At 60.2% G+C, this 18,282-nt stretch overlaps 1 protein-coding gene across 18 annotated transcripts; it reads left to right on the top strand.

Annotated features, from left to right (window-relative positions):
- Window positions 1-277: 277 nt before the first annotated feature.
- On the top strand, window positions 278-11,604 carry LOC309614662 (uncharacterized protein). 18 transcript variants are annotated; one of them, XM_082363245.1, is made up of 7 exons: window positions 1,065-2,445; window positions 2,697-3,041; window positions 5,587-6,503; window positions 7,055-7,182; window positions 7,693-7,778; window positions 10,324-10,511; window positions 11,240-11,604. In XM_082363245.1, the coding sequence occupies exons 3-6, from the start codon at window positions 6,467-6,469 to the stop codon at window positions 10,490-10,492; spliced, it is 420 nt and encodes a 139-aa protein (XP_082219371.1). In that variant the 5' UTR covers window positions 1,065-2,445; window positions 2,697-3,041; window positions 5,587-6,466; the 3' UTR covers window positions 10,493-10,511; window positions 11,240-11,604. The 18 variants fall into 18 exon arrangements, 6 of the variants coding, with proteins under 6 accessions (XP_082219371.1, XP_082219370.1, XP_082219369.1 ...); XM_082363244.1 differs by having other exon boundaries at window positions 11,277-11,604; XR_014236335.1 differs by having other exon boundaries at window positions 2,956-3,041; window positions 5,587-7,182; window positions 10,324-10,822; window positions 11,277-11,604.
- The last annotated feature ends 6,678 nt before the right edge of the window (window positions 11,605-18,282 follow it).

Genomic DNA, 18,282 nt, shown 5'->3' on the forward strand with positions numbered 1-18,282 from the left:
AGCTCTGGGTCCTCCCTGTGGACAAATGTGGGGCATCGCTTAAGTGATGGAGCCAAAGGCAGTTGAAGGATGTCTCTAGAAATACCTTCAATAATCTAATGTATTTAGAGAAATGAATCTCATGAAGCCAGGATAAAACTCCAGTGGAAGCATCACTAGGATTTTCATGAATATGACACTCTTGGAGTCTGTTTTAACGAAATTGCCCCCCTGTTAACACACACACACACACACACACACACACACACACACACACACACACACACCACCCTCATCACAGACTCACAGACACATACAGTAGTTGATTCCCTTCAAGAGGAACATTCAAGTCCCTTGCATTTTCCTCTCGCCCCAAGACACCACTAACCCCAAAGCAGTCGGCACCGCCCGGCTAACATCTCTTCCGGACAAACCACACTCAAAGCTCAATGCTCTTGCTGTGCTGGCTCTAAGGTGCTGAAATATTACAGAGGAATTAACAGGATGTAGGGTTTGCATGAACGCACAAGAGCCTGAAAGCCCACTGAGTAAACATGAGCTTGAGTCCAAGTTATGTGAGCTCGAACCAGCCAAGTTCATACCTGGGTCTGCTTGCCATGTTCCTAAATGGGACAGTGTAAATTTGACTAAGTGCAGGACAGGCTTCTTGCCTCCTTGAATTTCTAAATATGACTTGTGCTGATTTTGACTCGTATGAATTTAGGAACGAACACAGCAGCCCTAGAAACTAGGGTCAGTCATCAGCTGGGAAGTGGAGGCACCTCCTTCTTGCCAAGGACTCTGAAAGCCATCCTGGTGGATTTGTGCACGGTGCCCCCAGGTCCGGTGTCTGCGGACCACAAGCCAGGTGAGAAGAGTCCCACTGTCCCACCTGCAGGGAGCACACAGTCCAGGAAATCGGAGCCGCTGTTGTCTCGGAAAGAAGGAGGTGGGGAGGGGGAGATGGAGGGAAAGGAGGACAGGCGGAAGTGGGGGGGGGCGGGGGGAGGGGGAGGAGGAGAGTCCCTGGCTGGGAGCACCGTTTTCACAGCGTGCATTTGTTTTAAAGGAAACAGGTAAGATGGAGAGTCCAGGGGCGGCACGTCCCCCCCCTCGCCGTGCCGGGTAGGAAATCCTGGCCGTGCAGAGCCTCGCCGCCGCGGGCAGAGCAGGATGCGAGCAGGCCGGGGCCTGCAGCCCAGCGCCAGGTATGCGGCCCCGCGGCAGGCGCACCCACGGCAGGTGCAGCGCAGCCAGTGCCACGGCCCCGGGACGGGAGCCCTGCAGGTGCGGTCGGGGCACGTCCCGGGTCTGCAGGAAAGCCACGCGGCTGCCGAACAGCCGAGCGCCCTCCGCCCGCAGGTCCCGGGTGCAGTGGGGGTGACGCCCGCAGCGGCTCCGGGACGGGGCGCGGGCGGAGGGGTCCCCGGGGCTCCTCTCGGCAGAGGCCTCGCCGGACCCCCGGCGCTGCCCGCCCAGCCCTCGCACCGGCACCCTCTCCGTCCACCCTCGGCCGTCCCTGGGCACGCGGCTCCCCCAGCATCCCGGCCCCGTGCTCAGAAGCCCCGGAGCCTCCAGCTGCCACCCGAGTCCCCTTGGCGGGCCCAGGAGCCACTGCGCGTTCACACCCACCCACCCTGGGGGGGGGGGGGGACTCGTGGTCCTTTGTCGAAGGGCCGCTCAGCCCCGATCCCGACCTGTAATCAGAGGCCGTTTTGCAAATAAGCAACTACCGAGCACAGCTGGGGAAATGGCGGCGCGGGACGTCTTCAGGCTCCCAGCGCGTGGTAGGGGGGCTCCCAGCCCCGGGGTGAGGCTGCTAGACGCTAGGGGCAGGGTGTGGGCATGGCCAGGGCACCTTACACCGTCAAAGATCCCACGTGGCTCTGAGGCTGCGGAATCGCTCCAGGGCTGGGTCCAGGGCCCCGGCAGGACGGAGTGGCTGGGAAGGGACGTGTGGGCACAAAGAAGAGGGCGCCCAACGGCAGCGAGTGACGAGGGGGCGGCGGGAGCTGCCGGGCCTTCAAACCACCCGAGTGGCCCAGCTCGGGGCCCCAGAGCCCTGTGTCCGCCGTGCCGGGAGAGGCCCAGGAGAGGGGCAGCGTGGTGGGCAGAGGGGGCCAGCAGGAGGGGTGGGCAGACCCGGCTCCTCACAGGCCCCACGCCCTGCGGCCCACGGGCCGGGGAGGCCTCACGCTTTTCCTGGGTCTCTCCTCTGACTCCACGCCTCCCCTGAGCTCCCGGCGGGCGGGCTGCACCTGGGCAGGTGGGCAGAGGGGCTCCCACGGAGGGCGAGGGTGACGGGCTGCAGCCCCCTCGGGTGACTGTCTCCTGGCAGCCCCACCCGGCCCCTGTGATCTTGGTGCCCGCGGTCCACCCGGGGCGGCTGCTCCAGCCGAGCCCTGTCGGGACCTGCTGCTGCGGGGGAGGAATGCCAGGCGGTCACGTCCCTCAGCTACAGATGGGGTGAGTAGTCACAGAAAAATCAGAATCAGGACGATTCTGGGACCCTGGGATCCAGAGGTTGTGATCTGAGGCTTTTCTCCCGGAGTACACAGAGATGCAGGCGGTGCAGCCCTTCGCCTGGGCCTGGGCGGGGCAGGGGGCGGGTGAGCTGGAGGAGCCGGTGTCGGGGGGAGTGGTGTCCTCGGACAGGAGGGAAAATGCCTTCCCTGCACGTGACTCGGCGACACGGTGATACGGTCTCCTTCCCCAAGCTCCCTCCTCAGCACTGTCGCGTCCCAGGAGCACACAGGTGACAGGTGATGTCCAGGGACAACCTCCTGTGCCTGCCGTTGACCTCCGACCCTGTCACTGCTGAGTGGGTCTGAGCGCTTGTCTCTGGTCCCAGTGTGAGCTGTGGTCTTGCATTATGTGTCTGTGTGTACGTGGTCTGCGTGGACTTGTGTCTGCGTGTCACGTGTGTCTGTGTGTGTAGGCATGCCTGTTCACGCACATGCACCTGCACTCCCCCAGCAGGCCTCCTCCCTCAGACGCTGGCACCCTCGCCCTCGGCCCCGCCTGCTGTGCCCTCACCTGGCGTCCTGGTGGCACCTCCAGGTGTGAGTACAGGCATCCCCTCCCTCCTCGCTCCGTGTCCCCCCAGGAGAGGGTGAGGGCGAGGGGCACATAGCCTTGGGGGCTGGGGCTCAGCCTCCGCCCTCAAGGCCATCCCGCAGAAGCGGCTCTACCCCTGGGTGGAGGTGCCGCCCTGCAAGGACCCGGGGCTGCTCTCAGAGAGGATGGACAAGCCAACCCCGCGCAGCAAGGCTCACAAACAACAGGGTCGTCCTGAACTGGTCCCTTGAATTCCTCTGGAAGAATCCTCAACCCTGAAAAGTGTGAACAGGTCGGGGGAGGGGGGGCACAGCCGTTCCCCAGAGCCCACGGGGGGCAGGGTGAATGGGGGGAGGGGGAGGCAGGAGGGAAGGACTGAGTGATGAGAACAACGGGGGAAGGACAGCAGGAGCCTTGTCTTCCTCGGGGCCGCCAGGCAGGTGAGGACACGCGTGTCCTGGGGGACATGAAGGGGCAGCTGAGCACAGGCTCCGCGGAGCAGGACCAGGCCGCCTGGCTCAGTGGGGTCCCAGGCCCCCCACCCCGGGCACACGTCTCGTAACCCAGGGCAGGTGGCACAGAGCTCTCGGGTGGACGGGCCCCTCCCTCGGCGCCAGCAGGAGTGACAGGCAGTGGCCCAGGTGAGCACGACAGAGTGCCTGGCCGTGGGGGGAGCCATGTGCAGGGCCCGGGGCTCATCCAGGTCCAGCAAACGCCGGTCTGAGGGAGGCGGCCCCTCTGCCCGCAAGGGGAATGAGGCCGCGGAGCACCTGCACGGCCCCGGGTGCGGCCACAGCTCAGGAAGCTGCTTAGGATGCAGACGCGCGGCCGCACGCGCCGGGCTGGTCCCACAGTGACGCACGAGGTGTGGGGAGCTCGCTCGGCCTCACGCCTGGAGACCAGTGGGGCCCTGCGGGGATTTCACAACACGCCACGGGCGGCAAAAGGAATCACGTATTCGGCCTGGAGAAGTGAAAACTGAGGCTTCATTTGATTGCAGGGGCCCTAAAAGAATAGCAACAAGAAAATGTGGGTGGGGGACAGTCATCCAGATGTTAACCTAATTGTACGCACACCTAAAGGCATTTTTTAAAACGCAAAACAGCATCGATTGCAGCCAGAAATTATTTGTCAAGACACAGCGAGGGCACTTCCCTGGTGGCGCAGTGGTTAAGAATCCGCCTGCCAATGCAGGGGACACGGGTTCGAGCCCTGGTCCGGAAAGATCCCACATGCCACGGAGCAACTAAGCCCGTGCGCCACAACTACTGAGCCTGCGTGCCACAACTACTGAAGTCTGTGAGCCTAGAGCCCGTGCTCCGCAACAAGAGAGGCCACCGCAATGAGAAGCCCGTGCACCACAATGAAGAGTAGCCCCCGCTCGCCACAACTAGAGAAAGCCTGCACGTAGCAATGAAGACCGAACGCAGCCAAAAATAAATAAATAAAGACACAGCGAAGAGGGTGGTCCTCATAGACTGGAAGGTGGGGGGATGGGGGCTTATGACGGGGGAGGGTGGAGCTGCTGTGCCCTCGAGGGGCTGCCAGTAAACCCGACACTGGGAGGTTTCACCCCAGTAGAGCACCACATGGACGAGTGGCCACTCACCCACAGGTGCAGCCACAGATGAGCACGGAGACGCCGGGGGCCTCCGCAGACGCCCCAGAAACCCCTCATGTGTCCTCACGTCCCCACACCGTCCCGACCTCCCCTGGGAGCCGAGCAACAGGGCCCTGTGCTTGTCGTGTCCTCCGGCCGAGATTTAACCCCACAAGAAAATGCCCCTCCCCCAAGACACACATCATGGTGTCGACTTTCACCCCCTCCGGCCTGGTCAGCCCGCACGGCCCCCACCACATGGCCCAGCCACACGCACACACACACACACACACACGCACACACACACACACAAGCACACACACAAGCACACATGCACGCACACAGGGTCCCTGTGTGAGGGGTTCCCAGCAAGAGGACGTTTGGAGGAAGGGGTGAAATAGGACGCTTCCTCCACAGCTCCGCCCCGGCTCCCGCCCCCCCGCGGGGTCTAGCGCCTGCAGCCCCAACAAATCCACCGAACGCGAAGGACATACAAATGCCTACATGAAAAATTCCAACCAGGAAGCGAGATGTTAAACTCCCACCACTGGCGAACACTCTGTGCAAGTCAGTCACTGCTGCGGTCAGAAGAGCTAGTGGCGGTGCTCTGTCATCAGCAGAAAAGCCTTCCCGCCACTCGGTCACTGGTGGCACATCACAGAAGCAGGACGATGGAAAGCCCTGCAGTCAAGTCCTGGTCCATGAGGCAGGCGGTGGGTGGCGCTCGGAGTGGCCTCGGAGCCTCGGCGGGGTCCCCGCTCCCCTCCCGTCCCTGCACGCTGCCCCCGGGTGTGTGCTGTTCCTTGCTTCTCAGCACCCCTCTCCCGTCGCCCTGAACAAGCCCATCCCTGGAGATGTCTCTCAGAGCCCAGAAAAATTACCAAACTGTTCAAGGGCCAGGAGCAAACAGCACTTGACTTTACATAAAGCTTGTGTGTTGGTTCTGATAGGAAAGCACGACTGGCTGTCCCGGAAGAGCCTTCCAGCCTCAGCAAAGCCCTGTTTCCCCGACGATCGGTGTCCCCTCCTCCAGGGCCAGCCCCTGGGCCTGAGCAGTTAGAGCCAACGGGCATCGTCATCAGTTTGCTCTCGAGAAGCCGCGATAAGCAGAGGAGCTGACAGCAGCAGCAGGACGAAGGCGAGGTCACGATGGGCCGTGGGGGGGGGGGGGGAAGCAGAGGGGGAGCCCCCCCTCGCCGTGCCGGGTAGGAAATCCTGGCCGTGCAGAGCCTCGCCGCCGCGGGCAGAGCAGGATGCGAGCAGGCCGGGGCCTGCAGCCCAGCGCCAGGTATGCGGCCCCGCGGCAGGCGCACCCACGGCAGGTGCAGCGCAGCCAGTGCCACGGCCCCGGGACGGGAGCCCTGCAGGTGCGGTCGGGGCACGTCCCGGGTCTGCAGGAAAGCCACGCGGCTGCCGAACAGCCGAGCGCCCTCCGCCCGCAGGTCCCGGGTGCAGTGGGGGTGACGCCCGCAGCGGCTCCGGGACGGGGCGCGGGCGGAGGGGTCCCCGGGGCTCCTCTCGGCAGAGGCCTCGCCGGACCCCCGGCGCTGCCCGCCCAGCCCTCGCACCGGCACCCTCTCCGTCCACCCTCGGCCGTCCCTGGGCACGCGGCTCCCCCAGCATCCCGGCCCCGTGCTCAGAAGCCCCGGAGCCTCCAGCTGCCACCCGAGTCCCCTTGGCGGGCCCAGGAGCCACTGCGCGTTCACACCCACCCACCCTGGGGGGGGGGGGGGACTCGTGGTCCTTTGTCGAAGGGCCGCTCAGCCCCGATCCCGACCTGTAATCAGAGGCCGTTTTGCAAATAAGCAACTACCGAGCACAGCTGGGGAAATGGCGGCGCGGGACGTCTTCAGGCTCCCAGCGCGTGGTAGGGGGGCTCCCAGCCCCGGGGTGAGGCTGCTAGACGCTAGGGGCAGGGTGTGGGCATGGCCAGGGCACCTTACACCGTCAAAGATCCCACGTGGCTCTGAGGCTGCGGAATCGCTCCAGGGCTGGGTCCAGGGCCCCGGCAGGACGGAGTGGCTGGGAAGGGACGTGTGGGCACAAAGAAGAGGGCGCCCAACGGCAGCGAGTGACGAGGGGGCGGCGGGAGCTGCCGGGCCTTCAAACCACCCGAGTGGCCCAGCTCGGGGCCCCAGAGCCCTGTGTCCGCCGTGCCGGGAGAGGCCCAGGAGAGGGGCAGCGTGGTGGGCAGAGGGGGCCAGCAGGAGGGGTGGGCAGACCCGGCTCCTCACAGGCCCCACGCCCTGCGGCCCACGGGCCGGGGAGGCCTCACGCTTTTCCTGGGTCTCTCCTCTGACTCCACGCCTCCCCTGAGCTCCCGGCGGGCGGGCTGCACCTGGGCAGGTGGGCAGAGGGGCTCCCACGGAGGGCGAGGGTGACGGGCTGCAGCCCCCTCGGGTGACTGTCTCCTGGCAGCCCCACCCGGCCCCTGTGATCTTGGTGCCCGCGGTCCACCCGGGGCGGCTGCTCCAGCCGAGCCCTGTCGGGACCTGCTGCTGCGGGGGAGGAATGCCAGGCGGTCACGTCCCTCAGCTACAGATGGGGTGAGTAGTCACAGAAAAATCAGAATCAGGACGATTCTGGGACCCTGGGATCCAGAGGTTGTGATCTGAGGCTTTTCTCCCGGAGTACACAGAGATGCAGGCGGTGCAGCCCTTCGCCTGGGCCTGGGCGGGGCAGGGGGCGGGTGAGCTGGAGGAGCCGGTGTCGGGGGGAGTGGTGTCCTCGGACAGGAGGGAAAATGCCTTCCCTGCACGTGACTCGGCGACACGGTGATACGGTCTCCTTCCCCAAGCTCCCTCCTCAGCACTGTCGCGTCCCAGGAGCACACAGGTGACAGGTGACGTCCAGGGACAACCTCCTGTGCCTGCCGTTGACCTCCGACCCTGTCACTGCTGAGTGGGTCTGAGCGCTTGTCTCTGGTCCCAGTGTGAGCTGTGGTCTTGCATTATGTGTCTGTGTGTACGTGGTCTGCGTGGACTTGTGTCTGCGTGTCACGTGTGTCTGTGTGTGTAGGCATGCCTGTTCACGCACATGCACCTGCACTCCCCCAGCAGGCCTCCTCCCTCAGACGCTGGCACCCTCGCCCTCGGCCCCGCCTGCTGTGCCCTCACCTGGCGTCCTGGTGGCACCTCCAGGTGTGAGTACAGGCATCCCCTCCCTCCTCGCTCCGTGTCCCCCCAGGAGAGGGTGAGGGCGAGGGGCACATAGCCTTGGGGGCTGGGGCTCAGCCTCCGCCCTCAAGGCCATCCCGCAGAAGCGGCTCTACCCCTGGGTGGAGGTGCCGCCCTGCAAGGACCCGGGGCTGCTCTCAGAGAGGATGGACAAGCCAACCCCGCGCAGCAAGGCTCACAAACAACAGGGTCGTCCTGAACTGGTCCCTTGAATTCCTCTGGAAGAATCCTCAACCCTGAAAAGTGTGAACAGGTCGGGGGAGGGGGGGCACAGCCGTTCCCCAGAGCCCACGGGGGGCAGGGTGAATGGGGGGAGGGGGAGGCAGGAGGGAAGGACTGAGTGATGAGAACAACGGGGGAAGGACAGCAGGAGCCTTGTCTTCCTCGGGGCCGCCAGGCAGGTGAGGACACGCGTGTCCTGGGGGACATGAAGGGGCAGCTGAGCACAGGCTCCGCGGAGCAGGACCAGGCCGCCTGGCTCAGTGGGGTCCCAGGCCCCCCACCCCGGGCACACGTCTCGTAACCCAGGGCAGGTGGCACAGAGCTCTCGGGTGGACGGGCCCCTCCCTCGGCGCCAGCAGGAGTGACAGGCAGTGGCCCAGGTGAGCACGACAGAGTGCCTGGCCGTGGGGGGAGCCATGTGCAGGGCCCGGGGCTCATCCAGGTCCAGCAAACGCCGGTCTGAGGGAGGCGGCCCCTCTGCCCGCAAGGGGAATGAGGCCGCGGAGCACCTGCACGGCCCCGGGTGCGGCCACAGCTCAGGAAGCTGCTTAGGATGCAGACGCGCGGCCGCACGCGCCGGGCTGGTCCCACAGTGACGCACGAGGTGTGGGGAGCTCGCTCGGCCTCACGCCTGGAGACCAGTGGGGCCCTGCGGGGATTTCACAACACGCCACGGGCGGCAAAAGGAATCACGTATTCGGCCTGGAGAAGTGAAAACTGAGGCTTCATTTGATTGCAGGGGCCCTAAAAGAATAGCAACAAGAAAATGTGGGTGGGGGACAGTCATCCAGATGTTAACCTAATTGTACGCACACCTAAAGGCATTTTTTAAAACGCAAAACAGCATCGATTGCAGCCAGAAATTATTTGTCAAGACACAGCGAGGGCACTTCCCTGGTGGCGCAGTGGTTAAGAATCCGCCTGCCAATGCAGGGGACACGGGTTCGAGCCCTGGTCCGGAAAGATCCCACATGCCACGGAGCAACTAAGCCCGTGCGCCACAACTACTGAGCCTGCGTGCCACAACTACTGAAGTCTGTGAGCCTAGAGCCCGTGCTCCGCAACAAGAGAGGCCACCGCAATGAGAAGCCCGTGCACCACAATGAAGAGTAGCCCCCGCTCGCCACAACTAGAGAAAGCCTGCACGTAGCAATGAAGACCGAACGCAGCCAAAAATAAATAAATAAAGACACAGCGAAGAGGGTGGTCCTCATAGACTGGAAGGTGGGGGGATGGGGGCTTATGACGGGGGAGGGTGGAGCTGCTGTGCCCTCGAGGGGCTGCCAGTAAACCCGACACTGGGAGGTTTCACCCCAGTAGAGCACCACATGGACGAGTGGCCACTCACCCACAGGTGCAGCCACAGATGAGCACGGAGACGCCGGGGGCCTCCGCAGACGCCCCAGAAACCCCTCATGTGTCCTCACGTCCCCACACCGTCCCGACCTCCCCTGGGAGCCGAGCAACAGGGCCCTGTGCTTGTCGTGTCCTCCGGCCGAGATTTAACCCCACAAGAAAATGCCCCTCCCCCAAGACACACATCATGGTGTCGACTTTCACCCCCTCCGGCCTGGTCAGCCCGCACGGCCCCCACCACATGGCCCAGCCACACGCACACACACACACACACACACGCACACACACACACACAAGCACACACACAAGCACACATGCACGCACACAGGGTCCCTGTGTGAGGGGTTCCCAGCAAGAGGACGTTTGGAGGAAGGGGTGAAATAGGACGCTTCCTCCACAGCTCCGCCCCGGCTCCCGCCCCCCCGCGGGGTCTAGCGCCTGCAGCCCCAACAAATCCACCGAACGCGAAGGACATACAAATGCCTACATGAAAAATTCCAACCAGGAAGCGAGATGTTAAACTCCCACCACTGGCGAACACTCTGTGCAAGTCAGTCACTGCTGCGGTCAGAAGAGCTAGTGGCGGTGCTCTGTCATCAGCAGAAAAGCCTTCCCGCCACTCGGTCACTGGTGGCACATCACAGAAGCAGGACGATGGAAAGCCCTGCAGTCAAGTCCTGGTCCATGAGGCAGGCGGTGGGTGGCGCTCGGAGTGGCCTCGGAGCCTCGGCGGGGTCCCCGCTCCCCTCCCGTCCCTGCACGCTGCCCCCGGGTGTGTGCTGTTCCTTGCTTCTCAGCACCCCTCTCCCGTCGCCCTGAACAAGCCCATCCCTGGAGATGTCTCTCAGAGCCCAGAAAAATTACCAAACTGTTCAAGGGCCAGGAGCAAACAGCACTTGACTTTACATAAAGCTTGTGTGTTGGTTCTGATAGGAAAGCACGACTGGCTGTCCCGGAAGAGCCTTCCAGCCTCAGCAAAGCCCTGTTTCCCCGACGATCGGTGTCCCCTCCTCCAGGGCCAGCCCCTGGGCCTGAGCAGTTAGAGCCAACGGGCATCGTCATCAGTTTGCTCTCGAGAAGCCGCGATAAGCAGAGGAGCTGACAGCAGCAGCAGGACGAAGGCGAGGTCACGATGGGCCGTGGGGGGGGGGGGGGAAGCAGAGGGGGAGCCCCCCCTCGCCGTGCCGGGTAGGAAATCCTGGCCGTGCAGAGCCTCGCCGCCGCGGGCAGAGCAGGATGCGAGCAGGCCGGGGCCTGCAGCCCAGCGCCAGGTATGCGGCCCCGCGGCAGGCGCACCCACGGCAGGTGCAGCGCAGCCAGTGCCACGGCCCCGGGACGGGAGCCCTGCAGGTGCGGTCGGGGCACGTCCCGGGTCTGCAGGAAAGCCACGCGGCTGCCGAACAGCCGAGCGCCCTCCGCCCGCAGGTCCCGGGTGCAGTGGGGGTGACGCCCGCAGCGGCTCCGGGACGGGGCGCGGGCGGAGGGGTCCCCGGGGCTCCTCTCGGCAGAGGCCTCGCCGGACCCCCGGCGCTGCCCGCCCAGCCCTCGCACCGGCACCCTCTCCGTCCACCCTCGGCCGTCCCTGGGCACGCGGCTCCCCCAGCATCCCGGCCCCGTGCTCAGAAGCCCCGGAGCCTCCAGCTGCCACCCGAGTCCCCTTGGCGGGCCCAGGAGCCACTGCGCGTTCACACCCACCCACCCTGGGGAGGGGGGGGACTCGTGGTCCTTTGTCGAAGGGCCGCTCAGCCCTCTGGGAGGGCTCTCCTCTCCCTGATGTGACGTCAGAAACCAGACAGAGACCCCTGCTCCCGACGCACGTGCCCATCCAGCGCTCTGCTTCCTCCAAAAGGCCTTGATCCTCACGCAGGATTTACCGTTTCTGTCAGTTATGCTGTGAGAAAACGGGAGACGTAGCGCTCAGCGGAGGGATGACAACCTAGAAGACAGCGTCCCATCAGCCACCCCATCGCCGCAGCTGCACTAGTCACTAACCCCCTCAGCAGCCCCGCGGGGAAGCCAGGGTTGGCACGCTGCACATCACCACACTGCCCGTCTCTGCTGTTCTCTAATTTCCTGTTCAATTATCTTATGTTCTTTTTTCATTCTACAAGAACGTAGATCCACGAACACATAGATCTCACCAGTCTTATTCACTCTTGTCCTCCTGGCTTTGCAGAGAGTTGGCACTTAATAAATATTTGCTGAATGAGTCGATGACTGAATCCCAAGGCCTGTGTTGTTGGAAAACCTCTTTCTGTGTGAGTTTGTGTGCCCAGGGTGACGCTGATTCCTGAGAAAGTCGTTGGGACACCAGTACGTACCCAGCAGCATAAAGTAGGGCAGAATTATCTCCCTGAGGTCCAAGGCAGCCCTGATGGCCCACAACTCACTGTGGGAGATCCGGAGCAGAGGTCAGTGGTTAATTCTGCCCATCATTTCAGGGGTGTCAGTGGTGACCTTTCATGGTGGTCACCAAACAAAATTAAAAATGGTCACTCATGGACTTCCCTGGTGGCACAGTGGTTAAGAATCCACCTGCCGATGCAGGGGACACAGTTTCGAGCCCTGATCTGGGAAGATCCCACATGCCGCAGAGCAACTAAGCCCGTGAGCCACAACTACTGAGCCCACGCTCTAGAGCCTTCAAGCCACAACTACTGAGCCCGCATGCCACAACTACTGAAGCCCATGCGCCTAGAGCCCGTGCTCCATGACAAGAGAAGCCACTGCAACGAGACGCCCACACACCGCAACGAAGAGTAGCGCCCGCTCGCCGCAACTAGAGAAAACCTGCGTGTAGCAACAAAGACCCAACGCAGCCATAAATAAATAAATAGATAATAAATTTTTTTTAATCTATTAAAAAATGGTCCCTCAGAGACAAAAAGCAGTAAACCAGGGACACTTGGGTACCTGGAAAATTCACTAGGCTGAGTATGTATGTCTTTGCCCAGAGAAGAATACTAGCTGATTCAGTGCCTTTACTTGACGTTCACAGTGTAAGTTTATTACACGGAATATATCTTCAAAAATGGAGCAAAAGTAAATAGACTCCAATTAAAGTACATAGTAAGTATGATTTGAGTTCAATAAAGATTATTCCATGGACTAGAACAACCTATGACAATCTGCTAAGAAACTAACATCCTTATGAAACTTAAACGCCGAGCCCCTGGCGGGCGGGCGCTGCAGGATTTCTTCCTCCAGGGAGACGATCCCACTGATCTTCAGGCCCTGGGTGAAGTTACAAGGTCAAGGGCTTCAAACTCACAAGTTTTCAGCACGCGGCTAGCCACAAAATCTTTTTTTTTAACATCTTTATTGGAGTATAATTGCTTTACAATGGTGTGTTAGTTTCTGCTTTATAACACAGTGAATCAGCTGTACATATACATATGTTCCCATATCTCCTCCCTCTTGCATCTCCCTCCCTCCCACCCTCCCTATCCCACCCCTCTAGGTGGTCACAAACCACCGAGCTGATCTCCCTGTGCTATGCGGTTGCTTCCCACTAGCTATCTATTTTACGTTTGGTAGTGTATATAAGTCCATGCCACTCTCTCACTTTGTCACATCTTACCCTTTCCCCTCCCCATCTCAAGTCCATTCTCTAGTAGGTCTGTGTCTTTATTCCCATCTTGCCACTAGGTTCTTCATGGCCTTTTTTTTTCCCCCCTTAGATTCCATATATGTGTGTTAGCATACGGTATTTGTTTTTCTCTTTCTGACTTACTTCACTCTGTATGACAGACTCTAGGTCCATCCACCTCACTACAAATAACTCAATTTCGTTTCTTTTTATGGCTGAGTAATATTCCATTGTATATATGTGCCACATCTTCTTTATCCATTCATCTGTTGATGGACCCTTAGGTTGCTTCCATGTCCTGGCTATTGTAAATAGAGCTCCAATGAACATTTTGGTACATGACTCTTTTTGAATTATGATTTTCTCAGGGTATATGCCCAGTAGTGGGATTGCTGGGTCGTATGGTAGTTCTATTTTTAGATTTTTAAGGAACCTCCATACTGTTCTCCATAGTGGCCGTATCAATTTATATTCCCACCAACAGTGCAAGAGTGTTCCCTTTTCTCCACACCCTCTCCAGCCAGCCACAAAATCTTAACTTTTAAAGGCAGAGAATGTGCAGGTCAACAAGATACGAAATCACGTGGTAAAAGTCACGTCCTGAGAATAGCCTCCCTTCCTTGGCGGGTGCGTTACTCCCTCAGAAACAGGCACTGTCGGGGCGGTTAGAAGGTGTTCCGGCAGCTTGGTGCCCCCGAGAGGCCACCCGGCCGGACTCTGCCAGGATGAGGGGCCCCTGGAGCTGACACCCCTGCAGGCCTGCGGGGCCTCACGCCTCCTCCCCTCCCTTCCCACTGGGGTCCACCTCCCTGTGGACCTCCCCAGTCTCTGCAGAGGGGTCAGCCCCAAGCCGCTGCCTGGCCCCCTCCTCAGCTTTGCCCTCACCTGTCAGCTGATTTCCCTGGGCCCTGGGCCCGCAATTCATGGCAATGCCCTCATCTGGAGGGTGACCATCCCCAGTGACGTGACGGATGCGTGAAAACTGTTCTCAGACCAAACTCGTGGACTCCGGGGGACTCTAACATTTCCCCCAGTGTTCCCAGAATCCAGATCTCCTGCCCCAAGAATGACAGATGTTCGTGTGGACAGTCCGTCTCTGCCAGCCTCTCGCCCTCTCGGGGAGCAGCGCCACCACCCCTCCTCCGGAATCTCCACCTCGACTGTTTCAACCTCCGCACGCAGCCTCCTGAGGGCCTGCCTCTCAGACCGCGTCTCATTGCACTTTACCTTCCACGCCGCACACACCTCTGCCACTTCATCCTGCGCCTTCCTTTTCTCCCAGGTCACCAGCTGGCTCTGACCTTACTGTCTCCTCTCTCCCTGCCTCGCCCTCACTCCACCTGGGTCCCTCCAACCCATGCCCCTGACCTGCTTCTGGCCGGGTCTCTCAGGAAACTCGGGGGGCCCCCATGACCCCGTCACCTGCAACCCGTCAGAGTTCAAGTTCCTGCTGGTGTGTGTCCATACTCGACAGAAGACAGGCTCCCCAAGGACAAAATGCACCTCATTCACCTGCAACCTCAGGCCAGTAAGTGACTGTTAGTTAATCTCTCACCTGCTATGAAGGTTCTAGAAGCAGTCTGGCAGGGTCTGAAAAGCCGAGGGGCTTGCAGAGGGTAGTGAGCTGTCTGGATCCTCGGAAAGTCGCAGCACCCAGAGTATTGCTACAATCTAAAGAACACCAAAGCCATTTGGGTCCTTCGCTACAGGCTTCCCACTCCAAATGGGAGAACCAGCCACATCATCGTTCAGGAGCTGATGTGCATGAGGAAGTCACCTCCACCACGTCCACCTGCAGCACACGGCGGCCACCAGCTCCCCGAAGACCACGTTGCATCTAAGGTTGATCTGGGGTTTTCCTGCAATGACAGTCAACACGCATGAGCATCCCAGGTACTATGGGTGCAGAGCACACTGCAAAGCGATAGGGCGTCCTGGGCACACCCCGAAGTGTGACTCACATCGGCACTGGCAGTGAGCCGTCCTCCGAGCTCACCCACCTTCCGTCTGTCCGCGGAGGGTCGAGCCGTCCGCGATGGTGTGCGCCAAATACGACCCCCAACCCTAGGGGCGTCAGTAAGAACCAAAACTGAAAGCGAGAGGGAGCAGGAATTCCCTTCTCCGTCCTTCGGATGCCTGGCACCACCTTTGTCCTGACCACCAGTTTGGCACTGCCTTGTGGACGCAGGGCTGTGAGGGGCTGGTATTCACCGGTTTCAGCACCGACAGGCACCTGCCGTCCAGGTAACGGGCGTCCAGTGTGTGTTGGTGAGGAGAACGCACTGACCGCTGGTCTGAGGACGCTGAAGTGCCAAGTACACAGGACCTACGCTCCTTACGCAGGTCCCTCGGCCACCAGGAAACAAAGGCTGTTCCCCGAAGTGTTCACTGAGGCTGCACACGCCCAGTCATGGTCGGCGGGGCTCGTCCCCTGGTGTCCGTGCCCTGACCCCAGCACCTGCGGGAGTTTTATTATTAGACTGGCGTTTTTATACTTTGCAAATCACTTTTACACCCATGACTTCGTGTGATCTTACAGCCTTCCCAGAAGTGGACGGGCAGATGGGATGGTTAATGGTGAGTAAACCGAGGCACGGACAGGTCAGATCTCAGCTGCAAGGTCCACGCGAGGAGGCGCCCATGGACAGGGTCCCAGCGCTGGCCTAGAGTCACTGCAGCTTCATAGGATCCACAACATTCACAAGCAACCACACGGGAGCGTGGACGACCCCTGGGAGGGGTCTGGCTCAAGGGCAAGAGACACAGAGCTTCCCAAGCGCTGCAGCTTCTGGGGTGAAAGGGGCTCGGAAACGTGCGCTGGATCATTAGGTTTGTTTTAATGGTGCAGCGTGTGCTCTGGTACAAAGGCTTAATTATTCCAGCTCAGCCATTAGTTCCCACCCGGCAGAGACGACACGAGATGTTATAAAGTCCTGTCTCCCGGCCATCGGCCCACCAGGCCTGGCCACAAGGACACGTCAAAAGCAGCGGCAGCTCCTGCCAGGAGCATTCGCCACGTGTCCTAGGACATCAGAGCCCAGGTGACGGCAGGTGTCTGGGAGGCGGGGCAGCAGGGCGGAGAGCGCCCGCTCCCCGCTCCCGGATGGACCAGGCAGAGCTGGCCCCCAGAGCAGAGGGGTGGGCCGCCCAGCTTCACACAGACGGGCAGCTCCCGCCCACACCCAGAGCCGGCGTCGGGAACTTGCTGCGAACCTACAGGGCTGGAAGGAAATCATCCATTTGACTGGAGAACAAGATGTACCCAGAAACCCGTCCAACATCCTGCTGCCACCACCAGGAAAACACAGAGAAGGCTCTGCACAGCACAGCTGCCATTGCACAGACCTGAGCGCCGGGAACAGGCACCAGCCTGCCCGCATTCTTCTCTCCCGCCCGGCAAGGAGCAGCCAGGAAGACACAAAGGGCTGCGGAGAGTTCAAAGGCTGAGAAACTGGCTGCACCATTGCTACCAGCACTTAGACACTGGGAGCTGAAAAACTCCGCCGGAGAGGTGATCAGAGGTCACTTTCTCTCGGCATCAAGCACAGCAAGGAGATTTCCTGGAAGCAGGGTCTCCAAGGCTTAGTTTGTTTCCTATACACGTGCACACACATACATGCACACATGCACATGCCTGTACAGGTGCACACACGCACACACACCTGTCTCTTTAATAAGCAACCTGCTGGAAAGAGGGGCCTGGAAAGACGAGGCTTCTCTGCAGAAACCGTCCTCCTGACAAAGCCTCTGTCTGCTTGTTCAGAGCGGCTTCCCCAGCCTCTCTTCTCACAGCCGCCAGCGCAGAAAGAGCATCTCCCACAAAACGGCAGCGAACGCTTCTCAGGCTTTTTTAAGTGAAAAAAAACCCTGGCATAATCACGAGGGGAGCGCAGATTCCGTTTGAACAGTGCTGAGACCCCCTGCCACGCGGGGCACCCGGGAGTGGACAGGGGATGGGGGTCGCCCCACAGCAGCACGTCGTGGAGAGTCGGACTTAGTGAGGGGTTCCTGGCTTCCACGCTTTGCTCTTTTTTCCATGTGGAGACGTAAAAGAAAATCTAGGCAGGAATGGAGTCCAAGGACCTGGTTCTTCGCTCAGGAAGAGGGACAGGAACTTGAGAAAACCTGCAGAACTCAAGAAGACTCTGGAAGTACATCGATTAAAAATAAACAAACACAATAAAAAAAAATTAAATAACCATCAAAATATTAACAACCAGCACATTGGCAGGGCCGGCTTTGCACCAGAGGACGGTCTGTTGCAGCCCCTTCCTGAGGACAGAAAGAAGGTGACACACCTGGAAAGAGCCTTGAAACAGCTGCCCAGGCCCAAGGCCGCATCTCCAGGACCCTCCCTCCACCCCCGTCTCCTCTGCCCCCGAGGGCCTCCACCTTGGGGAGGATGGACTTGAGCTGCCAGGATTGTTTTGTGGGGAGAGTCGGTGATACACGTGGTTCGGTGTGTCCTCAGCACAGCACCTGCTGTTAGCTCTCATCTGTGTTGCCACTGCTGTTAGCAGTGTATCCTTTTCTGATAGCATTTTCTCTGCTCTGTTTTGGTTCCTTCGACACTGTTTCTATACCTTCATGTTGTTTTCATGGGAAGGCTGTTAATTCTACGTTTGGCCCGAGTTTAAGTAATCAAACTTTCTTTTTATTAGTCCCACTTAAAAACCACAGTCATTGAATGAAATGTGTTGAAATGTGGCCACTGCCCCGTGAGATGACCCTGCAGGGCCTCAGAGGCCTGCGCGTGCCGGGTGCCCGAGCTTGGTGCCAGTGTTTAGATTTGTGGGTTTTTTCTCAGGCTGAAGGGGAGGTTGGCAGTCGGGACCAGAGCAAGGAGTCACTTGCTGTGGAACGGGACCCCATTCCTGCAAATGTTCCACGTTTCCTTCCCGTGACAGGCACTGGAGTGTGTGCTTATGTGCACGTGCAGACCCAGGAAAGGAGGCTGCGATTCCCTGGAAGGACGCGGAACCCCTGCGGACGGGGCAGTTGGGCTTCTCGGTGATGGAGCTGCAGGCGGACGGCGCCTCGGACTCAGTAACTGTCCACGGTGCACATTGTCCCCTGTGTCAACTCAGTGACAGAGCCCTTGTTCCTCGGGCTCAAAGGGAGCAGCTCCCGGGTCCCAGATCTTCCCAACAGACCAACCAGCCCGGGGAACCTGCCCGGTGCTTTCCACACTGCTGGTAAAGGTGAGACCCAATTTTATAAATACAAGTGGATCGTGTGGGGAAAAAAGAGATTTAAGTTAGGGAGAAAATTCTTTACCTTTGCCTAAAAAGTCAGGTAGGTAT

Source organism: Balaenoptera borealis (genome assembly GCF_965194805.1).
Source record: "Balaenoptera borealis genome assembly, chromosome: 17".
Classification (NCBI taxonomy): domain Eukaryota; kingdom Metazoa; phylum Chordata; class Mammalia; order Artiodactyla; family Balaenopteridae; genus Balaenoptera; species Balaenoptera borealis.

Bases quoted from the DNA above. Each gene is read 5' to 3' on its own strand.
- LOC309614662 (XM_082363243.1), top strand. From the start codon at position 6,467: ATGGCGGCGCGGGACGTCTTCAGGCTCCCAGCGCGTG. The intron at 7,183-7,692 runs GTGAGTAGTCAC...GCACTCCCCCAG, and splicing joins GTCCCTCAGCTACAGATGGG to CAGGCCTCCTCCCTCAGACG. The intron at 7,779-10,323 runs GTGAGTACAGGC...TGGTTCTGATAG, and splicing joins TCCTGGTGGCACCTCCAGGT to GAAAGCACGACTGGCTGTCC.